General features: G+C 35.0%; 1 protein-coding gene across 1 annotated transcript; it reads left to right on the top strand.

The window, feature by feature from the left end:
• The first annotated feature begins 9,897 nt into the window (after positions 1-9,897).
• LOC137404264 (von Hippel-Lindau tumor suppressor homolog) lies at positions 9,898-26,396 on the top strand. Its single transcript, XM_068090442.1, has 9 exons — positions 9,898-9,902; positions 12,972-13,104; positions 14,129-14,342; positions 14,519-14,689; positions 15,974-16,130; positions 19,907-20,077; positions 22,095-22,277; positions 25,403-25,490; positions 25,694-26,396. Exons 2-5 carry the CDS (start codon positions 12,976-12,978, stop codon positions 15,997-15,999), a joined length of 540 nt encoding a protein of 179 aa, XP_067946543.1. The 5' UTR covers positions 9,898-9,902; positions 12,972-12,975; the 3' UTR covers positions 16,000-16,130; positions 19,907-20,077; positions 22,095-22,277; positions 25,403-25,490; positions 25,694-26,396.
• Positions 26,397-26,706: the final 310 nt, after the last annotated feature.

The raw sequence follows: 26,706 nt of genomic DNA on the forward strand, positions 1-26,706 counted from the left end.
AATAGACTATAGCTATACAGGATAATACAGGATGACTTTAGCAGTATTGGTTAGGGTTGCACGATAGCTCGATAGTCGATTTCGATAGTCGATTTCGATAGTCGATAGTTGTTTTTCTCGATATGAATATGTTGCCTATTTTTAGCCTATTGAAACATCCGAAACAAATATATCGTTATCGAATAATAAAAAAATAATATAACCCGATAGTTATCACCCTCGGATAGCTCGAACACATGATTAACTCGAACGGATTTGTTTGGTCCGTTCCCACGCAATGATAAATTGCCTTAGATAACTCGATCTTAACTTGGTCAACTCGAACAGTTTTTGCCCAACGGCTACTACGACGGTTGTTATCGCTTTAGAACATCACTTTATTCCAAGCAATAGAGACGAACCTCAACTTTTAGCAGTTCTTAGACGTCGTTATTACCATCATCGGCAAAATATTTTCGTTAACGACATTTCTAAAGATTTGCAATAATCAAATTTTGCCAAACATCCGCTTAGCGATGGCCCTCCGAAAGCTAGGAAAAGTGAGCTAACCTTCGAATAAACTTAAAGAAAAATCGGCAAACTTGATTTTGGTTAAAACAATGATATACAGCCCCCTGTATATCATTCCTGGGGGCTGTATATCATTGGTTAAAACACTAAAAAAAAGATGTCTTTTCTTCTGACCATTTCAACAGCGAACTAGTTTGGCTACATGTAATTTTAATCTGAAAACGTCCTGGCAATCGCATCACTTCAAACAACAAACCAATCTCAAGTGATAGAAAAGTCTCTATACTTTCCGATGAAATTTTTTTAAACTTTACACTAGAAGCCTTTTAATTTGCAACAAGCCATCTATGCGTTTGATTTATATATAGTTTGTATATGTACATTTATCTACTAATAAATACATGGACTTGTGACAGTCCTCTGATAACTTGAACGCTCTGATAACTCGAACACCTTTTCCTATTCCTTCCCACAATCCTTGATCTTTTTAAGCACGATAATTCGATAGTTTTACCAGCTGCGATAGTTTTACCACTTGATAACTATCGGTGAACTCTGTCTGCTCATTGATAACTCGATACTATCGCTATCAGTGGGACAACTCCAACGATAGTCATTAACACCTTTTCAAGCAACAAATGCCATCCCTAATCACTCAAATATGTAAAATATGGTTGGCGCGGATTACAACAATGTGATGGCTTTATAACAATTACCGCAGCACATGTGTTTGTCGTGAGCCTCAAAATGAGAAACATAGGCAAACATACAAATCAACAACCTTCTGTCTACCATTGGAAATGAATGTACCTTGCGGATACGACTCCCTTCATTGACGAGTTGATGCATATCTCATATGCTACTAGAAAACTACTATTCTCAACAAGGCAATATACTCATGATTGTCGGAAAATGGTAAATATAGAACTAGCAGCTATTTACAGTTCAAGTAAATTGAAAATGTAAGATAAGCCATAGCGCAATGCCAAGATGTAATACTTCATAGTGTTTTTTATTCTTAGTTTGTCTTTTTTTCATAGTCATTTTTTATTCTTTTTTAATGCCTTGCATAAAATGTAAGAAAGAATAAATCTGGAAGCGACCATAAATCCATTTATGGCTTTGTACTTCAGTTTGATCTGCCAAAATTTTATTGAGTTATTTATAAGAACTGAACACTAATAGATAATTAGATCAATAACAGCTGATTAAATACATAAATCACCTATAACAGAACTCAGAGACAAAACAACCACCTTGCATTTTGATTTAACACAAGATGGAACAACTAAGAAGTTGATTTGTTCCGACCGAAAACAAAACAGATTTTTTGTCATTTTTGAATTTGTAAAACACAAGCATTCGTAGTTTTAGTGGATTATTTGAATTTAGCTACATTTTCTGCAAATTCCACTCATAATTTTTCCATATTTCAATTAAATCTAAGCCTGGTTCCCTAATCTGATACTGGTGTTATAGTTTATGATTTTAAAGCATGTGTAATCATAGTTATATAATGCAATTAGATAGTGAACTAATTCAATTTGGTTATAAAAAATAGTGAGGTTCACTTTTTCCTGCGTTGTGTCAATGCTGTACACACTCTATGCTATTTTTGCAAATAAAAATTTATTATCAAAAGAATGCTCCAAAAAGATCAACCAGTAAATCGCAGTCTTTCAAAATAGCCTAAGCTATAAGTAAATCACGACGTTAGTTGTTGCAGTTGCAATATGCAATGAAATACCAATGAAAACTTTGGATTGGAACTTTACTGAATATTTAAATTGTGAGATTAAAAAGGAAGATCACTGTGGAAACCTGGATTCACATTGAATATATATATATATATATATCAAATAAAGAATGTAAAATGTTTGCAGACAGGAGGTAAGCTTCACTAACAAAGCCAGAGCTTTACAAAGGATTTTTTGTTAAACTTGGATGTGAGACAATTTAAAGACTTATCTAGTATGAGTTAATAGCAGCTTATGCGTATAGAAGAATTTGAGAGACATTTAGATATAAAGTAGGCCAATGGTAACTCAAAAGCAAGCTTCACCATATTGTAATTTATGCACAAACATTCGCCCTTTACCATTTACACACCCAGGCCTGCCAACCCTGTCAGGTAAAATAGGTCACTGTAAAATACCTTGGTGTGTACCTTTCAAAAGACAACAAGTGGAATACACATATTGAATATATTTGTATGAAAGCATCACGCATCCTTGGATTGTTAAAAAATACTATTAGTGATGCCCCAGTCGCAGTGAAATTGATTGCTTATAAGCAGCTGTGTCGACCTGTTCTTGAATACGCAGCCGAGGTCTGGGACCCTCATACAGCCACGCATTCCGACATGCTGGAACGCATACAAAATAAAGCTGTGAGGTTCATTAAAAATATTAAAGGCAGAGAGGTGTCCGTCTCAGAAAAAAAATTCATGTGTGGCTTAAAGTCCTTAAAACACAGAAGACAGCAACAGAGATTGTCTTTGTACATTAATATCGTATCAAACAAAGATACGTTTCCATCCATCCATGACACACTGACCGAAATGAACGCATCTACTCACTACATGACCACACGTTCTAACAATCTAAACGCCCTCTCCTGTGACTCTGGTCAGTTTTTGCAGGGATTCATCCTCAGGACATCTCGGGAGATCTGCACTGGGGAGATTGTAGCGGACTAACAACAAAAAAAGACGTAGCGATCGGAGAGTCCCTTTCTTGATTTTCATGAGACTCTAGGGACTAAACATCATCCAGATCCAGATCCAGAACCCAAGAGTGGTGCAATGCGTAAGATTTGGTTTTGGGGCAATTGATGTATCAATGATAGTATATATAAAATTGTGGAAATTGGGGCAAAAATCTCACGCATTTTCATTTTTTCTTTGAGGTGACTGCGTGAGTCTCACGCCCAATGCGTGAGAGTTGGCAGGTATGTACACACCAGAGCAATAACTATCCGACACGAAAATCCAGCAATTGTAACAAATAGCTTTGGCGCTAAAAGACAACACGCTGACATAACTCATAACAACAATATCTATCATAACACCCCTGCGTGTAGAGACCAATGCAGTAGTCAAATATCTTGTACAGAAATTAGCACTTCGGGATATTTTTTGTTGTATTATATCAGTTTATTTTACGCTATTTATATAAATTTCGGATGAAAATTGACTGGCTCATTTAAATATTGATAACAGAAAAAATCTGTTAATCAAAAAGTGTGTCGTCTAAACGTTTAGCGTAATAAGGTAATCTATTGGTTTAACGTGTGTCTAATGAGTATTTAGGCGTTCATGAAGCGTACTCGGACATGCTTGAAGCCTGGTTTTTTACTTGCGCACAGAAATACTTTTGATTTACGTCAACTATTTTTCCAACCTGCGTTTGTTTGTTTTGGACTAGTCTAATTACTAGGCATGTTATAGGACGTGACATAGGCTGATGATAAATTTGCGTAGCTAACAGGTCGTGGTCGTATATAATACGACCACGACCCGTTACAAGTAGATGGTTTTTAAAACATTTTTCCGTATTCTAAATGACTTCTATTTTATAGCTTCGAGCTTGTATGTAGTTGCGAAGTATTCTGTCGCAGGGTAGTTAGGACTTTAAATAGTTGATGAGTGTTTGTTTCGCTTAGTTCGGCCATTGTGAACCTTTTTCGTTTATCGTCTACACCCCGTTTGATGGGGAAGGGGAGGATCTCCTCGATCGTTTTTACCATAATGTCTTACAATAGTTCATAGTACATTAGACCAGTCTAGCAGAAACATGAAAGGCGTGGAAAAAGTTGTTTAGAATTTCAAAAGATGGTGGTGGTGCGTGGTACGAAACTAGTGGTGCGAGGAAATTTTTAACGCACTTTTTATAGTCATGATTTTACTTACTTCGAATATTACTTGACTTTTATTGAAAACATTTTAACTAGATCTAGATACGTACATGATGGCCCTTTTTTTCCTCGGGGATCGAGGTCTTAGGGTTCGATTGACCAAGACCAAGTGGTGCGTGGTAAGAAACTGAAAAGGTAGTGATCAGTGTTACATGTAAAGATAAAGGCTTTTGTACCAGATCTTGATTGTAAATTGGTAACGGACTCAATAACTTGGTCATACGAATCGTTTAGACTTGGGGAGCTTACGATGATCTTTAAGAAGTCAAGAAGCATGTTTTCAGGGGCACTAGTTCTCCAGTCTTTTAGCAAATATAGATTTAACCCTTCCCTCGCTAGTGTTACTGAAGAATCTCTCTTCTTTACATTTCCAATAAACCTGATAGCCTGTAACTGATTTCTTGTAAGCTTATCTATGTGCTTTTCCCTGTATGGATCTCCAGCTTCCATTGCATGTTCCAGTAACGGTCTAAGAGGTATGCTATTTTCTTTACTTTGGGGTAGCTTGAAAGAATACATGTTTTATCAATCCAAGCATCCTAGATACTTAATTACATACTGTTTCAATACGCGCATCCCAGGTAATATCCCTACTGATATTCACTCCTAAATATTTTATAGTTTCCACTTAGCTCAAAGGTTTTAAGCACCTTGCGTTGATTTATTATTTGTAGTGATTATACGAACACCCAAATTTTTGTCTACATCCGACTTGGCATTGTAAGTTGTGTGATTTATATGAAGCATTAATGTTGATGTCTTCAAATCAAGTAGGCCTACTTGTAATGTATAAACGCTACATTGAGCTTTTTGCACTGTTTAATTGATATAAGGTTTTAATTACGCTCTAATGAAACTTTTTGCTGTGCAAAATCCTCAACGTAAAATGTTTAGAAAGTAAGTTGGTCCTGAGTTGGTTTCGTTATTTGTGTGTATATATTTTGTTTTTAAAACTTATTGGCCATGGTAAACCTGATGGAGTCGTTTTGTTTTTGTTTGTTAGGAAGCTTGTTAGAACATCCTCGGTTTGTAATCGACAATTTATATAATTAACGCATGTAAACTACGGTTCAGGCTACCTGATTCTGTAAACAGTTGGTCATTTAGTCGACCTTTTCGGACAGAATTTGATTTGACATAAGATTTGACCAACATACTGCTAACGAACTGAATGAGTTCTCCAGGTAAATTGGTATAATATAAAAAAGGCATTCTATTTTATTGAGCTCTAGAAAAATCAGTTGATAGTGTACAAGGTGCTTTGTTTACCGCAGGTCAAAAATTATTGGTGTCCAACATAGCACAAAGTTGTCGAATCACTAGAAACGGTACAAAATCAGGCAATGATGATAACATGCAGGCTCAAGGAGCTTAAGAGGAGTGACAGACACAGCAGAGAACCTATCAAGTGAAGAGATCAAACAGAAAAATCGAAATCAACAAAAATAGTTTTCTTAAAATAAAAAAGGAAGAAACTAAAAGTGTTGGTAATTGTATTACCTTGTGATTCTTAACGCAGTTGGTTCTAGATAGAAAACTGGACTAGACAAGATGGGACTGAAGACTGAGGACGGAAGGCCCAGCGGAGTTAAATAAAAACTAGCCCAGCCAAAGTTAGACCGAATTCTGGCCCAGTAACTTTGTACCGAATACTGACCTGGTAAAGTGGATTTGAAGACTGGCCCAGCTGAAATGTACCGAAAGCTGACGCGTTAGTGCTGAACCAAAGTTTGGTTTGGTGAATTCTATTCAAAGCACACAGATAAGCTCACTAATACATTACACAGAGCAACTTATCCATATGAATTAAAATCTGGGTTGTCCATGTGCCCAGGTTATATGAACAATGCCATGAGTTAACAATACATATCTACTACTCTCCCACAGAACACTTGTCTTGTTAGGTTATTACACTTGAATGGATGCAGCTATGGCTCGCAGTCATAGACCAGACGTATATCACATAGGGTCGGTCACAGACACTCCAAACTCAATTGTCATCTCAATTAAAAACTCAGGTGACTGCATCTCTGAGACGTTGACCTATGCCATGGTTTGTAAGGAGAGTATTTAGTACAGTTCACCCTCGAGATACGATGTTAATTCGTTCCAGGGTTGGCATCGTATGGTGAAAAATTTGTATATCGGGGTATAGAGACCATTGTAATTATACAATGCAAACATCCCCTGGTAAAAATTGTCAAATTTTTTATAAAAAATGTGTACATATCGACAAGTAGCAACAAAATAGTATGTTAAATTTAGTAATTATAGTTACCTACAGTAACTGTATTGTATTTAGTGCATTTTAATGGTTATGATCTGCAATAAAATGTAAAATTATAATGTGTTTACCAAATGCAGTACATACGGTAAAGAGTTCTTACCTTCAGAAGGTACGCATAACATAAACTTTGAAATCACTTCAAGTAAGTTTAGCTTGCTAAACCTACACTTAAAACTAAGTTTTAGTATGTGTTTTGAACTATTTTACTGAATTTCAACTTTTTATCACGAAATTTTATCCTTCAGCAGTTCCTATCTTCACTTTCACTATAAAATTTAGTGTGTTGATTTAGGTTGAAAATGGTTGAAACCTTTTTCAACCTAAATCAATTGGGCCGAGCGATGCAGTTATAGAAAGCGGCCTCTCGCACACTTGACCATTTAATGGCTACCGAAAAGAAAAATAAAATTTGATTTGCTATACATGGCGTACATACATTTGGAGTAACGTGGCTTCAGCAGCAACATGTAGCGAGTAAAGCAGAGAGGAGGCAAAAGCGTATCAATGCTAATTATGTTGCTGTACACTTGAAAATAAATTTAATACGTAATGAATTGGAATTTTTTTAGCAGGCTAAAAGAAGTTGTCCATTCCTGTCCAATTTTTCTACTGGTTTAAAAAATAGCTGATGGTGCAATGCAGAAAATTGCTAGCTAGCTAACGCTTGTAAAAGGATCCAGAGAAGGTGGTACAGTAGTTTGTCTTGTATGAAATGTGCACAAGAATCAATGTAACCAAACATACAAAGTTTGGACGTATTTATACCCTAGAGGACAGGGCTTTAGCAAGTTTTAGAAAGTAATGTGGATGCGTCAACTATCTTGAGTAGCTAGTTATATCTGAGTTACATACATATGATGAATTGTATTTATGTAGTAGAGAACAGGCCGGACTGCAAAGACATGGTTGAACAAGAAAATAAAATCAAAATGAAATAAATAAAACATAAAATGAAATGAATAAAACATGCCACAAAAATATAAATATACATTAATATAATACATTCCACACACATTGGTTTTATGTACCAGTCCACATCAGTAAATTAAACACTTGAAATATTTCTGCCAATGTAGGTTTTTTTGTATCTTCTAGCTCCTCGGCCCTCGCCCATACTAAAGTGTTGCTCCTCTTTAATGCTGATCGCATGCATGGCCTTCCAACTGTTTCAAATCGTCAGTCGTAAGCTCCTCCTTGTGCTTGCTTTAATAATAACTGCAAATTCTGATTAGTTACGACCATATTCCTTGACAATATTAACAATACGGGCGCTTTCTTCTTATTTATGACTTCCAACTTTGTTGACATGGAAATCTTTTTTTTTTCGTTTTGTAACGTTTGTATCGGTCTCAGATTCCATAGCTAACGAATTAAATATGGATACTGGTAGTTATATACGTATGCTGACTAAAAGTTTATAGTAAAAGAGAGTATAACGCTGAAAATGAATATTTGCTCTCGATTGTGTATTTTACACGAAATTTTACACGCGAAATGCTGTCCTGAGAGAAGTCGGTCATCGTATCTCTTCTAAACGTTCTGAAAATGTTTTCGGCAAACTGTATTTCGGTGTCTTTGTTATTTCGACGTGCGTTATGAGCACACCGACCGCCAAATTTTAACTCGGGCGAAACTTTTCTCAAAATCGTATCGTGAAATAAAATTTGTATAGCGAGGTGAAGATCTCACAATGTTCAACTTCGTAAGGTGAAAAAATTGTATATCAGGGTAATCGTATCCCGAGGGTGCACTGTATATATATAGAGATTCATTTAGTGCTCTATACTAGTCAGTCTACCAATGATGCAAATATTGAAGGTTTGTTTTTAAATATATTTCAAAGTTTATTAGTTTCAAAGCAATGTCACAGCAAGAGCAGACTGATTAAAATGTACAGCACAAGGGCTTTTTGTACAGAAATTTATCAACATTGTACAGTAGCCGCTCCTATAACGTATACCTCCTATAACGTAAATTACAGATAACGTAAAGTGTTGAATCGGGGCAAGTTCTTAAATTCAATTTGAATTGCCGCACTTGCAAAGAAAGTGGCGCACATATAGCGTTATGCGTATTTATTACGTTTATATCCAGCTTCCATGACATTTTAGTTTGTCGTGATCGATCATCAGATGTGTCGACAAAACAGAGAATAGGTAGCTCCGCAATTGCTCATCAATATTGTAAGGTGGTCGATCGGTGCAAGTGGTACCAGTCAGTCTACCGATCTGAATGTCACGAGTTGGAGTATCGTCAAAAGTTATTTTTTATTTTAACCTTGCCCTCCCCTGGGTACAGATAGACATCGCTCTTTTTATAGAAAATATATTTTTTGTTTTGCTCTACTCTAAATGTATAAAATCTGTTATTAGATTTACTTTTCAAAAAGTAAAGTTAATAAGTAATTCTTCTGTACTAGAATACCAAGCGTAAAGAAGATTACAAAAACAACCCAATCGGATGTTGCATTAATAAAACGATAGTCAGAAATTTTCCCGACTTTAATGCTTGGTTTGTAAGAAATGTCTTCGGTACAACCGCCTATTACCTATAAATACAATGTCTTTTCTCTGAAGTTTTTGCTGGCAATCATTGTGTTTTGCTGTGTAGAATACTCCTACAAGATGAGTGTCTCCATGATTTGCGAAAACATGAGCATCCACTGTAATCAAGTACCATGTATCCTCCTCTTGAGATGCGTTGAATAATCACATGATCACAAAATCAAACAGCACTCGTGCAAAAAACAAGCAGACGGACAAGCTTCTGTTGCACTAATTCACCACCAATTCTATGTAATCCCAAATTGCCTCTAACAGGACTATCCTGTACTGGAATACTACCGTTCAAATGCTCATTCATGTTTAATTAACTATTAGGCACATTTGCTCTGAAGTTTTGCATGATGACAACTTAGATACATGTTGTTGTTGGTACATTCAAATGCTATTAGTCTACAATATCTTGACCCGGTTAGCTTATTAGTTATTTTGTGATTGCTGCACCTCCTGTATCATGTGTTATGGGTTTCTAGCAACCGGGCCTGTATTCCCTGGTTGCAAGTTAGGGCTGCAAATATTAGGCAGCTAGTAATGATCACCTGGGGGTTGGCAGGGCGGTGTAAGCCCCCCAAGAGGATTGGAGGCAGCGCCCGAAGCTCTAGACCTTTTAAGCATCAACAACCCTCAAAGTATGCAAAAATGCAATCAATTGTAAGCATCCATGTCTACATATAAATATATTGTTTATGGTTCATGGTAGGCAAAACTTTTTCTTTATTCAATGTACTTCATGTAAAACTCATGACACTAGTAACAGATTTCTGTAAGGGACATCGACAAATCAAGAACTATCACTTCTTTATTGCAATAGCTCTTGTTCTGTCTATGTGTCCTTGGCAGAAATCTTTTACAACTGATTCTGTATCTATTTCAACATCTTTATACAGTCAAACATGGATAGCTCGCCCACGGATAGCTCGAACACATGGTTAATTCGAACAGTTTCTTTGGTCCGTTCCCACGTAATGATAAATTGCTATAGATAACTCGAACTCAACACTGTTAACTCGAACTGTTTTTTTGCCCAACGGCTACCGAAACGGTTGTTATCGCTTTAGAAAATCACTTTATTCAAAGTCATAGAGGTAAACCTCATCTTTTCGTAATTCATAAGCGTTGTTATTACCACCATCGACAAAATATTTTTGTAAACGACTTTTCTAAAGGTTTGGTGAATTTTGATTTATACCAAACATCTGCTTAGCGATCGCCCTTCGGATGCCAGGTAAAGTTTGTTTGTTTGTGAATATTATTTATTGAGGTTTTCATGAGAAAATAGTGTTCTGTTGACCTCATAGTTAAAAGCACATTGCAATAGCAGTTGAATAGCACGGGCTAGCCGAGTCACGCGCGCAATGATTTTCGCCACGCACATACAAAACAAAAACAGCATGTTGTTTTTGTTTTGTTTGTGCGTGGCGAAAATCCTTGAGTGCGTGACCCGCCTAGCCCGCGATGAATAGTTTTCCGACGTTGATTCCGTGTTGAATCAACGTCGGAATGTTGAATGTTTAAAACGTCTTAAAAATTGTTGTAATTAAACGTATACATTGTCTTAGCTAAAAACTATTCATCGTTTGACCTTAACACAGAATACGTGTGTACATGTATACAAGTATCTATTCAAAAAGCGTGAGTGATATACAATGTACCGTAAAGCCTCATAAAACTTCTAATTGAACTGCCTCGGAGTGTTGCTCTTAACGAATCCCAGGTAAAGTAAGGTAATCTTTGCATAAACTTCGAGAAAAATCGGCAAAATTGATCGTGGGTAAAACGCTCAAAAGAAAAAGATGTCTTTTCTTTAGAGCATTTCAACAACGATCAAGTTTTGCCAATGTCAATCTAAAAAACGTCCTGGCAATAACATCACCTCAAACAACAAACCAATCTCAAGTGATAGAAAAATCTCTATACTTTTTGATAAAAACGTTTTAAACTTTACATTAGAAGCATTTAATTTGAAACAAGCCATTTGTGCTTTTGATTTATATTATAGTTTGTATATGTACATGTATCTACTAATAAATAAGTAAATACATGGACTTGTGACAGTGCTCTGATAACTTGAACGCTCTGATAATTCGAACACTTTTGCTCGGTCCCGTGAAGTTCGAGTTATCCATGTTTGACTGTATATGTATAATATTAGAAGATTATTTAGACGAGCCTGTCCCATGGTGCTCCTCATCAATGTTTTGATTCGCTTGAATGCAGAAAAGCTGCATTAGTGGCAGGGGAAACTAATACTAGATTAGCTAGCCTCTCCATTTCATCGCTAGTTGCGATAGATTAGCGATGAAGTGGAGCGATGAGCTAAGAGCGATGAACTAATTTATGCTAATTTACTACCAACTAGCGCTGTAGCGTTAGTCGCTAGTTGTTGGAAATTCCAAGTGAATGTGCTTAGGCTGCAATTCTTGGTACTTGGCCGCCGAAAATCATTAAAAGGTTTGGGCGGCTCAGCCTCCCCAGGGAATACAGGTTTGCTAGCAACTCACTCTTCCTTGGTAACACTACCTACATGTATTTAACAATAAAGTAGGTATCATTTCATCACCTGTAAACCACAACAGAGTTCTGAGCTTGGTATACTGTCCTGATGGCAAGCCTTACTGTCGATTTTGATCAAATGCTGACACTGCAGTTTTAGACAAAATTGTGGCATTGATGTCTTGATTAGAATACCGATTCAGCGGTTTTGGCTGTATACTGGCTAGGCTTTTTCTGGACAAATGTTTGTTTGCTGGTCTTGCATTGACTACCGTAGAAGCTGGTTAATAAGTTCAAACTTGACTCTTACTTTATATTTGGCTTGCTCTATTTGAAGCACACCAAGAGACACCAGCTAATCCGTTGTTTTAGACCAAATATGGTCACTGAAACTCTTAGTGTAGCTTTTGGCTGACAGAAAAACATGACCTTTTTAGAAGCTAGAATCGAAGTGCATTATGACATAAGTATAGTGTGTTATAATAATCCGGTTATTTCAAATGTCAAGAGTATAGCATCAAGTTAGATTGGCTATTTAAGTGTTTTTGTGTATATAGTATAGCACTTGTAGGCTGTTCAAAGTTACAGATTCGGCACACCTACTGTCAACTTTTGCAAACCTTGTTGTTTGAGGAAAACTATTATCTATCACTAGCATTCGATACTAAGTTGTCTTCTATTTGTCAGTCAAGAGACAAGTGTAGAAACACACTTGAATATAACATGTGATCTCATCCGCAGAGATTGAAGAAAATGCTGAATACAATGAAAATGCAATGGTATTTCACAGCACAAATAAATGGCTAAAAACAAATATAGGTCAACCTTAAGAAATATGTCAAAGTAATGATAGCCTCTTGGAGAGGATTGTTCAGTTGGAAAAATAGTAACTATATCTAATCATATTCATCGCAAATCTTCATGACCTTTTTCTTGATCTGAGCGTTTTAACTGCGATCGAGTTTTGTCGATTTTAATCTTGAAACATACTGGCAATCAGACCACATTAAACATCAAGAACAATCACAAATGTTTAAGAAAATGCTGATACTTTCTGATAAAACTTACTCAAACTTCGAGTAAGTTCATCTGTAATTAATATGTGTACATTGTTAAGCATACATAAAATCATTTTGTAAATTTATGCACCGTTCCAAATTTGCTATTCTGTATTGCCATTTAAAGTCCAATCAATTCCTCCTCAGATCGATGGAGAAAAGTGATGGAGACATAGAAAATCTGCAGAATCTGAAATCACCTCCTGCTAAGATCGAGTCCTTTGCAAAGTTCTACAACAACACCAAATATCCTGTTACGATTATATGGATTGACTGTTCTGTACGTATGCTTGGCATACTTCAAATTCCTAGTTAAGTTTTGACAAGCAATTATTGATTATCTGAGGTAACTGAAACTGGCCTTAGAACAATTCCAGCTTAAAGCTTGTATCTGATAAACTAGATTAGGCAGTACAATGTAAAGGCAGTATTGACATGTATCGTTAAATAAAAATTGGTTCATACATGTCCTCTCTTCAGTCTTTCCTTCGGGTTATTGGTAACGATATCAACGATACCCAAGTTAGGTATACTCCACATCATCATTTGTCCAGCTTTATATTTTATATTTTATTTTCTTTAGTATATACAGTAATAGCCTAATTTGTACTTTATATTTTAGATTGTCACCATGATCAATATATTATACTTAGACCATCTTGATCGGACAATCTATATTTTGGCGTTGTTTTGTATATCATACTCTAAATTGTACTTAACATTTTAGATTTTTTTTTTTCGGTATATTCTACTAAAAATCATTTTTGTATTCTAAATTGCTATCTTGTTTCAGTATATTACACTTTAAATCACACTGTATATCCCAGATATTTACATTGTTCAGTATATTATACTCTAAATCACACTGTATATCCCAGATATTTACATTGTTCAGTATATTATACTCTAAATCACACTGTATATCCCAGATATTTACATTGTTCAGTATATTATACTTTAAATCACACTGTATATCCCAGATATTTACATTGTTCAGTATATGATGCTCTAAATCACACTGTATATCCCAGATATTTACATTGTTTGGTATATTATACTCTAAATCACACTGTATATCCCAGATATTTACATTGTTCAGTATATGATGCTCTAACTCGTACTGTTTAGCGCATTGTCTGCTAGATAGTTAAATAGTTTATACGGTACAATGAGTGGTGTTTATCCTTATCCTGTCAATTATTTCCAGGTAGTTACGCTTAAGGTAAAGTTGCTTTTTCGCTGTTGCCTGAATGACATCAAGCTAATGTAAACGATGCTTATCACGCATTGCTTCCTCTTCACAGGGCCATGGGATCGTTTATATACGCAATCTTCCATCTAAGAGATGGTATGACGTGAACACGTTTGCCGATCACAAGTGGATATTTTTAAGGTCTGGCACTCATGAGAGATTAGCGGGTAATGGCAAGTTTGTTTGGTCTGGTGAGCCTTGGACGAACAATTGTGGAAATAATCCTAACCAAGCGAGGCGCCGTCTCGTCATTGTAGGGACACCCGGTAAGTGTTAGGTATTGTATTTGAGTTATCTGTTTTAAATCCTCCAAGTACAGGTAGAAGAGCTAAATATAGTTTATATTTTATTTTATGCTTTGTAGTTTTGACTTGGTTAGTTTTTAGAAAGTTCCCTTAAGCTATGGTCTTGTCTCACGCTGCATGTTTGCTTTTCCCTCCAGTCTATTCTCTAAAAGAATGCTGTATAAACATAATCAACCGACAACTAGCTAGAGAGCGTCAATCTGCAGAAAGTCTACGAATGCTGCCAAGAGATCTGATTGAAGATTTACGAGTTCCAATTTATAGAAATTTTATGCCTTTCAGACTTAGAGCCAGACCTGTACGAGACGGTAGGTGAACACATATCATCTTACTAGTAGTTCCACTGCTTGTAATCTTAGTAAATATAATTCCTGTAAGGAGTAGTAGGTGCTACATCTAGTTTATGAGCGATGTAACTGGAGTGTTAAATATTAGAGTAGTTAAAGGGTGCTGGAAGTGCAGAAGTCTAGAAACTAATAAAGATAGAAGCAAGATGTGTAATTCTTTACACTGATTTATTAGATTATAAATGTGTATGTAAGCATGCTCAAGCATGAAAGTGTTGTGTGGAAAATTAAGGTGTTTTAGGATGTGACTTAAGATGTGACTTGGGCACTTTCAGCGCTTGACTTTTCAATCTGCTTAATCAAAAACCTAAATAATGTGACCATGACCCTTTTTCCCTGTTCAGGCTTGTAATCTTTCAATTATATATATAATTATATATATAATTGTATATATATATAATTATATATGTATAATTATATAAATAGTTATATATGTATAATTATATATATAATTGTGTATATATAATTATATATGTATAATTATATAAATAATTATATATGTATAATTATATAAACATATAGGTAGCTTCTAAATAGTATATGTTTTTATGTATATCTTATATTTATCTCCTATATGTCTAAGACAGACTAAAACACATACTTTTTTCACATAAATAACTGTTAGTTTGTGTTATTTACCTAACATGATCTAAAGTCAGTTACATTTTGTGTTTGTCAACAAGCCTAATCATACATATGCAAACAGAGGATTCCAACAATACACAGTAGGACATTACTATCTCCACACATACAACAGTACACAGTAGGACATTACTATCTCCACACATACAACAGTACACAGTAGGACATTACTATCTCCACACATACAACAATACACAGTAGGACATTACTATCTCCGCACATACAACAATACACAGTAGGACATTACTATCTCCACCCATACAACAATACACAGTAGGACATTACTATCTCTACACATATTATTGTGAGCATTCAGTTAAATTGAAACTCCCAAGTAATAATTATCACTTGTTAATATGATGGTTAAAATTGTATTGACAAATATGTGTCCCATGTATTGATTATCACTTGTTAATATGTTGGTTAACATTGTATTTACAAATCTGTGTCCCAAGTATCCATTAACACTTGTTAATATGACGGTTAAAATTGTATTGACAAATCTGTGTCACAGGTTTGATTGTTCCACTTTAATTAATGGATGTATTTGCATATTTCACTTTGATTTTATTCTAGTAATTTTTGTTCCTTGTCTGTTTGTAGTAAGAAACAACGATGTCCGTGACTGATTGGTACCAAGTTGATAATATCTCAATATAGGATGATAATAGAACGTTCCATTTTGAGTATTGTCCAATGCAAATACCATATCTCATTAAGGTGCTGCATTTATTTGCAAACAGAACATATCATAAGACAGGTACTATTGATATATATATATATATATATATATATATATATATATATATATATATATATATATATATATATATATATATATATATATTGCTATACACTTACAGACTAAATTAGTATCATGATGTTTGTATTGCTGTGTGCATTCGTTTGTTTGTTTGTTTTATTTCTGTCCAATATTATACTTTGAAAACAAAAAAGTATAGAGACCACGTCGATTGCCCGATAGTATGGCTAGTCAAGGTGCGCTATTTGGGACTTTATTTTTGGACTTTGGGCATCAACATTTTGAACTTTTACGATTAGAATGCCTAACCAGTGCCTTGAATATTTATTACATAGTTCATATACTATTCTGTACATGTAATCCCGATGTAAGAGTTGTATCACATTTGATGTAATAAATCTACATTTATTGTCAAATTAAGGTTAATTATCTCAATAACTTGGTTTTTATTTACCATGGCCTTGTATTCAATAAACGTTAATGTTACGTCTTATGACCAGAAAGCTGTCCCGCGAGTTGAAGGGATGTTATGAAAATGTCACTTTCTACTGGTTGGTAAGCTAAGAGAAAATTGTTATTCGCTTCATTATATGGTAGTCCTTGTAGAAATGCAATTTATTTTGTAACATTTGTTTACTGCTACACTTTTTATTTTAGTTATCTCTCCAGCTAGCTTCACAATGTTTCGTATAACTATGAATTGCGGTTTCCCCTTGACATTTTTCACTCTGGTAATAAGCAGTGTCCTGTAAATGATATATTCTGACCTTGCAGGCAAAGTATATTATGGTCTTACAGTTACAGTATATTATGGTCTTACAGGTAGAGTATATTATGGTCTCACAGGTAGAGTATATTATGGTCTTACAGGTAGAGTATATTCTGACCTTGCAGGCAAAGTATATTATGGTCTTACAGTTACAGTATATTATGGTCTCACAGGTAGAGTATATTATGGTCTCACAGGTAGAGTATATTATGGTCTTACAGGTAGAGTATATTATGGTCTTACAGGTAGAGTATACTTGGGTCTTACAGGTAGAGTATATTATGATCTTACAGTTAGAGTATATTATGGTCTTACAGGTAGAGTATATTATGGTCTCACAGGTAGAGTATATTATGGTCTCACAGGTAGAGTATATAATGGACTTACAGGTAGAGTATATTATGGTCTCACAGGTAGAGTATATTATGGCCTTACAGGTAAAGTATACTAGGGTCTTACAGGTAGAGTATACTAGGGTCTTACAGGTAGAGTATATTATGATCTTACAGTTAGAGTATATTATGATCTTACAGGTAGAGTATATTATGGTCTTACAGGTAGAGTATATTATGGCCTTACAGGTAGAGTATACTAGGGTCTTACAGGTAGAGTATATTATGGTCTTACAGGTAGAGTATATTATGGCCTTACGGGTAGAGTATACTATGGTCTTACAGGTAGAGTATATTATGGTCTTACAGGTAGAGTATATAATGGTCTTACAGTTAGTGTAGTATGGTCTTACAGGTAGAGGATCATTTGTATCATGGATTTGGAACAGGATTTGTATCATTTTCAATCAGATAGCCTGTGAGTTGGTGTTCAGGATTTGTATCATTTTCAATCAGATAGCCTGTGAGTTGGTGTTCAGGATTTGTATCATTTTCAAACATACGTAGCTTGTGGGTTGGTGTTCCGGACGCTGGTTGCCAAGAATCAGATGAACTTTTAAAACCAAATACCTTTAGCCACATGATGGAAGGCACGGAGCATGTGCGTGAAGTTTGGATAAAATTGGCTAAAAAACTTGGCTAAAATTTAGCTAAAAACACATTGGTAGGTTTTACACTAGCTAACGCAGACAGGCGCAGCAGACAGACGCATGTGCAGACAATAACAAAATGGGAGTTATTAATAGAGAGTTCATCTTGTGTTTCTAATTAACACATATAGGCACACATTTGCAGTAATGATGATCATACCAGTCACTGGAATTTTCGTGTTTTGAGTTTGTGGACAAGCATATGCAACTAACCACGGCTAGTGGTTACTACATATTTTTGCTTTTTCACTGTAGCAAGCAGAATCTAAAGCAACTTTTACTTGAAAATATCGATAAATTTTTTGTGCTCCAAGTGTTGAAGTGTTAGAACCCTCTTAGTATTATCAACAATCTTACCACACACACACAGCAGAAAGACGCATGCGCGCACAGAATAACAAAATGAGAGTTATTAACACAGTTCATCTTTGTGTTTCTAATAAACACATATAAGTACACATTAGCAGGTCGTCATACCAGTCACTAGAATCTTCATGTTTTGAGTTTGTGGACAAGCATATACACATTGTTGCTTTTTCTTTAGCAAGCAAAATTTAAATCACATTTTATTTGAAAATATATCTAAGCTTTTTGTACACAAATTGTTGAAGTGTTAGAACCCTCTCAATCTCATCAACAATCTTAAAGACGCTTTTCGACTAAATCCAAGTTCACATTGGACTCCTTTCACTCGTAAAGGATGTATGATACTGTGGGAAATGTTTGGTCTGGCTTAACAGTTACATACATATTTTATGCATGAGCAGGATATTGCTAACCAGATGATATTGATATTATTACTCAGTTTATATTTGGGTGAAATACACTCATACCACCTGTGTCACATTGTCACCTGTGTTACCGTGTCACTTGTGTCACCTGCATTGCAATGATGACCCGTGGGTTAATCTCTAACTGATTCACCAGGTGCAAGGCTCTGTTCACACTGATATTAGTGCTCAATCACTATGTTTCCATGATGCGCAGTACTTCGATGCAGACCCCTCCAATGTCGAGGGGATTGTACGTTTACATGCTGCGCAGTGGTTTTCAGCAAATTAGCCAGAGAAGAGAAATTGTATAAATCGAATCGCCTGATGGAGAAATAGAATCGATCACGGATACCGAACGTCAGAAACGGTCTTTTTATGCTTCTGTCGTCATTATACTTTTATTTACAATACACATTCACAAGGTTTTACAAACCTTAACACAATTTTTACAAAGTAATATATTTTTGATAAGTATTTTTAAGTAATATATTATTTAAATGTTACTTTAGGACTTGCCACCTATCTTTCGAAAAGTGTTGGCATCGATAACAAAGTCCAGGAAAGTAATCACCTCATCATCTTCGTGGGTGCAGGCCATAATTAAATTTAAGTGAAGAAAAAATAGAAAAAAACAAGATAAGCGAGATAAATTTTGTACTAGTTTATGGCCCTCGATGAATCCGCCTTCACAGCAAGAGAGCTATGCGCAGCCATTGTGCAATTGCTGTTTCCTTGATGCGAATTTGCGCTGGCTTCGCACTGATCCGTGCGCAGCGATTTAAGTGCGAAGACGCTTTTTCCATGATTTGGAGAGAGCGCAACTCCGAAGTACTGCGCATCATAGAAACTGAATATATATTAGGGTGAAATGGTTCAACTAATGCACTGGTATCACCTGTGTGACATTGTCACCTGTGTTACCTTGTCACTTGTGTCACCTGTATCGCCTTGTCACTTATGTCACCTGTATCACCTTGGCAATGGGGGCCTACGGATAAACCTCTACTCAATTTTGAACTCATACTAACAAGGATTATTGACAGAGCAGCTCATCTATTTGTTTGGAATCCGAGCACTCTGTGAGGTGGCTGCATGAGAGGAGGTCAAGCAACTCAATATTACAGTACTGAGGTTGCCTATCAAGTTGCTGCCATATCTATTGTATAGCATACTATAAAATTGATTTTAGCTCGCTTCACTGAAGTTTTGATGAGGTAATGAAAGCTTTAACCAGGTGCTTGTCAACTGCCACAACAGCACCTTAGCTGGTTGAGCTATCCACAGGGAATCTATACTTTTTATAATTCTCCGCTGTTGCTCCGCCTGCCATCTCGCATTGCTCGATACGCTAGCAGTACTGGTAAGTAACTTAAATTGAAAATCTGAAACGTTGTTAGCTTTTTACGCAGAACATACAAGAAAATATGTTGTTTCCATCACATTGTTGTAGCCAGCTCTAGACTTGACCTATCAACGCAATGTCAGTTTGCACTTTTGAGCGTATGTAGGATGGTGACATTTTGCATAGCTTATACTTGCAAAAACTAAAAAACGAATTGTATGTCAACCAGCTATTAGTGTTAAATGAACAGATTTATTACGAAGTTGTCCCATTTTATAGCTAGTTTGAGTTTGTTACAATGAAACGGTGACTGTTTTATTTATTCAGCTCATTCGATAGATAGAGAGATAGATAGATAGACTTACAGATAGATAAATAGATAGATAGACTTACAGATAGATAGACAGACATAGAAATAGATAGATGAATAGATAGACATAAATATAGATGGATTGACTAATAGATATATAGACAGAAATTTAGATACATAGATTGGTTGATTGATAAACAGATAGATAGATAGATAGATGGATGGATGGATGGATGGATGGATAGATACAATGTAGATAGATAGATAGACATGTAGATAGATGAATGGATAGATATAAAGACAGACATTTAGATTGATTGATAAACAGATAGATAGATTGGTAGATAGAGATATAGATAGAGGGATAGATATACAGATAGATAAAAACTTTATTATCAGCGGTCAATGCCACTTAAACCAAATTAGACGATCTGACCAAAAAGAGATCAAAAAGAGTTTTTACATTTCTTACATTTGTCTTTTTATTTCGACGCTTTTACATTACTTTAGTTTTAGCATTTGCAGTACTGATAGACACGCATGCCTGCTTAAATGTATGGTTTTTGTAAAAATATATGGCCAACAACATTTCCATTGCATTTGAATGAACTCTACTCATTTGCTGCACATAAATGCATGATATTTCGCTGGACTTGTGTGAGTTGTACACATGTCTGTTAATATACGGAATTAAGCATATGTTTGGAATATAACACAACAATAGTGACCCAGTAAAACAGAATAGGATCTGAATGATTCTACAGTTAATACAAACATTTAATACTCTCCGCTCCAAGTATTTATCTCATCAAGAAGTAGAATGAAAATACATGACATATACGTATATATATATATATCAGTTGTAATTACCTTTGAATAGTCATTTATGGATAGTTTTCAGGAGTTGTGTGCACATATGCATTCATTACAAAGCTCCCAAACACTCGCTTCACTCGTGTTTGGTCGTAGGATTACATACATCAGTTGTAATTACCTTTGAAGAGTCCCTGAAACACAAGGTTGTTTATGATTTAACTCACGAGGACTTGAAATATAACCTTAGCCACAACCTTAACTGTAAAGGATTGCAACCATGTGACAAAGATAAGCTTAACTAGCCAAGCCCTAAGCCTCTATTATATACTTCAATTGGAGTCTTAAAGCTTGACTATAATTGTTTAAAGGGTATTTTGTCATGTATACACTTGTACCAAAGTCTGTAGGTTCTATTCTATCATTCATGTGTATGTTATAGTTTCTCATTTCACTGTTAGTCTATAAAAAACTTTGTGCTGGTGAAAAATTTTCATACTATTTTATGAATTTCGGCCTAATGTTCTTTTTCATCGTGTATCATCTATTGTTAGCAACCCTTTGGATGGACCAATTGGCCACCATGAGTTTTTATAATATAACATGGTATATTATAATATATTATTATGTAACATACTATATTATTATATTATTATGTTCTAATAATATATACTATATTATAATAACTATGTTATACGGAATACTGTAATAAGGGCTTAATAATGTAACATGATTAATTATGTAACATGATTAATTATGCAACATAATATGTTGTAATATAATGTTGTATATTATAACATACTATATTATCATATATTACAAAGTAATACTTGATATTAATTATATGTTAATGGAATACTATAATAGTAAGCACTTATTATAATACAATAATATTGTATAACTATGTTTCAGCTGTGACTGTAGGTATAGCAGACAATATGTACATAAGAGAGAGACACTCAACCGTATATAACAACAGCGGAGTACTTATGGTTGCTAAGAAGGTTGAAGGAACCACAACTCCCTATCCCTGTGGTCCACTGGGCAATTTAACTCGAAGTCAACTCATCGTAACAGCCATGTTCAGCAAAGACTGTGAGTACATTAGTTTTAGAATTTCAACTTACACTGATTTGTTTTTATCCTAAAAACCTAAAAACCCAGAAAAAAACATTTTACTCGATCTTTTCCATGTAATTTTTTTAGCTCTATAACTCTGACTATTGATGTTGCAGGCACCATATTTATTTCATCTTCACTATTGCAATAATTTAAAGCATCAGCTGTAAATTTAAATATTACTCTCAAATACTTCCAGCTTTACTTGTAATTAAGTGTCTAACTAAAATATACAACATTTAAAATGCTGATCACCTAAAAACTTATACCACATCAAAATATTGTTTGTTTCAGAGGTTTTTTCGATTGAAATTCAGCTTTCTCTGCATTTATATAAAAAACAGGCTAGGATAGTGATGTCTACTCAAGCCCAAGTCTCCTACCAGAGCACTGGGAGTGAACACTCTCTTCAATACCTTAGTCATTCCCAATATCACGCTTTTCTGTAACTGACTATGTTGATTGTTGCAGGTATATTGATATATATGTACATGTATACACCGTATATATACCGTATATTTACCGTATATATATATACCGTATACATACCATATATTCGGTGTATACTATATACACTGTATATATACCAAATGTATGGTATATACAGTATATATATACCATATGTATATATACGGCGTATACATATACATTATGGTATTATTTATATATTATGGTGAGGCTGTGTAGTGTACTGACTCGTCGGTTTGCAGACCTGGAGGTTTCGAGTTTAAAACCAGTGTGAAGCGGACTTTTTGCTTGTTAAATTTTATCGTCATCACGAGACAGACAAACAACAAACACTGAGATTTATATATAGATGTCTATATACATAGATCTATATTTATATATAAATATCTATATACATAGATCTATATTTATATATAAATATCTATATAAATCTCAGTGTTTGCATTTTTGTTAAACTATGTGTCCAGTTATAGCAATTAAAATCTAGCAATGAAAAATCCACACGGCACTGGGTTTGATCTCAGTACCTCCATATTTACAAGCGGCGAACTTAACCATTTAGCTACACGGAATACAACGGATTCATTGGGCAAATATTCATTACAACAGTTAAAATACTCACCCTTAAAGCACTTGCCTGGGTAAAAACTAGCACCGTGGACTGTTATGTGTAACGATTGTTAAACTGGCCTAAAAAGTGGGTATTGTTTTAGTAAAGGTTTTAGTAAAGATCTAGCTTTCCAGATAAGTTACTCAAATTCATTGCGTACTTATTCTATTAACCTTGTAACGCCGGGCATTCGGTTAGTATATATGCGAATCTTAGTGTCAAATTGTTTGTCTGTCCAATAATAGTGATAAGTTTTGAGAACTAAAAATTCGCTTCACACTGGATTTCATCTATAAACTTTCAGTTATGCAGACTGGCAAGCTAAACCACTACGCAGTCCTTATCATTTGTAACTATCTTATCTATCATTTTTGCAACTGCAGATTGCAAGCTAAGTATGTACTATTTATTATTTACTAATATTACCTTCTGCTTTTTTTTCTTTTGAAAGTCTTTTATAGGCATTTTAAAACCAGTTACTAATTTTTTCTAATTTTTAATTTTCAAATGTGCTGTTTCAAGTTCAAATTTACCAAATACGCAGTGCTTTCAATTTCCTGTTCTTCATTCTGTATCTCATTCTGTTAAAGCTGAAACTAAAGGCTAAATCTTTTCACGTGGACGATTATATATTGCATTATCTCGAGTAGAAATGGCCACTACATTCTCTGTCTTATCTGTTCGGTCAGACACAGTACTCTCATGCACTTCACTGCTATACATTTGTACCAGTATCGAGAGGTACCAGTATCATCCATCAAAGCTTCAAGTACAGCAAGCTTTTGCTGCAACAGTAACCTTTTTTATACAAACACTCTACACTCCAATTTTCACTTTTTATTTGTTATCTTAATTTATTTGAACTGCGCTAAACACTTTTCTCATGAGATGCTGTTTAAAAGTTATAATGGTAAATGTTGTATATGTCAAATAAAAATAAATTTTCTACGCAAACTTTTCTATTACCACTTTCTTACCTCTTTATTACCTGGGCAACGGCGGACATTCACCTAGTACATGTATATATACGGTACATAAAGGTATGCCTATTAATTCCTCTTATTTCTCATCTTTCAGGCTTGCAACTGCATGTACACAAACAGCAACAAGATTACTCGTACTAAACACCGTAATGATAGGTTCTACCATTTAAATTAATTCTTCCTTAGCCGCTACTAATAATCTCTACCTCTCTTTAGTTGCAAGTACGCCTAATGAAATTTCAGCAGACAACGACGAAAGGCTTTGCAAAGCTTAATTAAGCAATGCCAATTTTTTTTCCTTTTTTAGGATTTTCTTTTTGTGGCTAATCTCTCAAGTATTTACCTCGAGCTGAAATGCTTTTTTTAAACATTGGCCTTGGCAACAATCACATTCAATTCTATCACTTGTATAACTCGTAGGTCACGATCTTTAAAAGGCTATTAGTTTAAGTTAATCTTGTTATAACTTAATTTCATGCTTGTTAATTGAGCTAAATGACCTTGACCTATGTTGACAATGATGAGAAAAGACTGTGTGTTGTCAACTCTACTTTCAGATTCATTATATGTTAACCTTCCTAGATGCCCACAGATGACCTTCCCTTGTTAACCTTCCTAGATGCCCACAGATTACCTCCCTTGTTAATCTTCCTAGATGCCCACAGATTACCTCCCTTGTTAACTTCCCTAGACTCCCACAGATTACCTCCCTTGTTAACCTTCCTAGACTCCCACAGATTACCTCCCTTGTTAACCTTCCTAGACTCCCACAGATTACCTTCCCTTGTTAATCTTCCTAGATGCCCACAGATTACCTCCCTTGTTAACTTCCCTAGACTCCCACAGTTCTTTCCACAATTAGCCCTTCTATAAATGAACATTATCAATATTTTTAGCAACTCATTGAGTTGATATACGTATATTGTTCTGATAAGCTTAAATGTGCGTTTTATATATTTGCTTCTGAAAGTATAACTTCATCAATAAATAAACAATCAGCCCCACAAAACGAGTGATATCAAGTATCTTTTTTCCTTTAGGTAGACAGTCCAGCATTCCAGTAGGTCTTGGAACCGGTGCGATAATCTTTGTCGTGGTGATAATAGTTGTCAACCATCTTATGAACAGGTGACTATATAATGCAATCTCTTTAAAATTTTCAGTTCCTCTGTTACAGACGTTAGATCAAACATAAATTCAAAAATTTGTTTAAACTGCTGTAAGTGTATCACACAAACTAGTTTATCATTTCGTTATCACTGATTGTTTCTAGCTCAGTGATGTAAGTTGATGGATAAGGTAGAGCGATAAGACAATTCCCAATATTTTAGAGAAGAGCAGTCGCAACTGAATTCGGACAAGCAAGACAAAGAGCTGTTAATTCCAATATCATCAGATTGTGAATCACTACTTCACGCCTCATCCAATCAACTTGTAGACGATGTCTTTTCCAACCATGAATCAACTTGTCATGCGACTCTGTCAAGCCAGCAAAAGAAAGACAGCTCTTCATCCAATCCTCAGATTACTGTTTCAGCCCCACCAAACGCAGCGCATTGTTCAAAGCATGAAATAATATAAACTAAATCAGAGCTTGCAGCTTGTGCTTTTCTGATCCTCCTTACGGCATATCAAAAACTATTATTACCTGCTTCTCAAAAGTAAAACTAAAAATGTATTGTAGGTCAAGGTCTTGTCATTCAAGTTTCCTTTGTGATACATAAGCACCTCGGTCTTTGCTATTACCTACTAGCAATTCAGTGTTTGCATGGCCTATGCTTAGAATGTTTGAAGCTGCTCTGTTTTTCTATGAATGCTGCATTCCTTAATAATTGTGTTGTTACCAGATAATACCACACTTCATATTATTTAAATTTCAATGGATATATGCATTATTTGATGTCAATGGATATGTGGAACTAACAACTATGCTCTTTTATGCTCTGTTATATTTTGTGTTGTGACAACGTAAGTTACATAACATACACTTTTTCATGCTCTGTTATGTTAAGTGTTGTGACAAAATAAATTACACCAAATACGCTGTTTCTGGGCACTTTTCAAACTTTTTATGTTTGTTTGGTCTTATGACAACATAAATTACATAAAATACTTTTCTCTGTACATTTTTCTGGGTTTCTGCTTTTTAGTGTTTCCAGATTCAGCAAGCTACCTATTTTCTGGTTTTCGTGATGCTGTTGACAGTAATTAGAATGCAAGTGAAGGATTTATGATAATTCCACTGTTCTGCATTCAAAATGCAGAGCAGTGGAATTATCTGCTCTGACTCCACCACTCGGCTATTATAAAAATATTAGAACCTATTAATTTCTAAAATTTATTC

Source organism: Watersipora subatra, chromosome 9 (assembly GCF_963576615.1).
Source record: "Watersipora subatra chromosome 9, tzWatSuba1.1, whole genome shotgun sequence".
In the NCBI taxonomy this organism is placed as follows: domain Eukaryota; kingdom Metazoa; phylum Bryozoa; class Gymnolaemata; order Cheilostomatida; family Watersiporidae; genus Watersipora; species Watersipora subatra.

What these genes read in the sequence shown, in the direction of transcription:
- LOC137404264 (XM_068090442.1), top strand. Translation starts at nt 12,976, where the DNA reads ATGGAGAAAAGTGATGGAGACATAGAAAATCTGCAGAATCTGAAATCA. An exon ending in TTATATGGATTGACTGTTCT is followed by an intron (nt 13,105 to 14,128) that starts GTACGTATGCTT and finishes TCCTCTTCACAG; the next exon opens with GGCCATGGGATCGTTTATAT. An exon ending in AGCCAGACCTGTACGAGACG is followed by an intron (nt 14,690 to 15,973) that starts GTAGGTGAACAC and finishes GTCTGTTTGTAG; the next exon opens with TAAGAAACAACGATGTCCGT.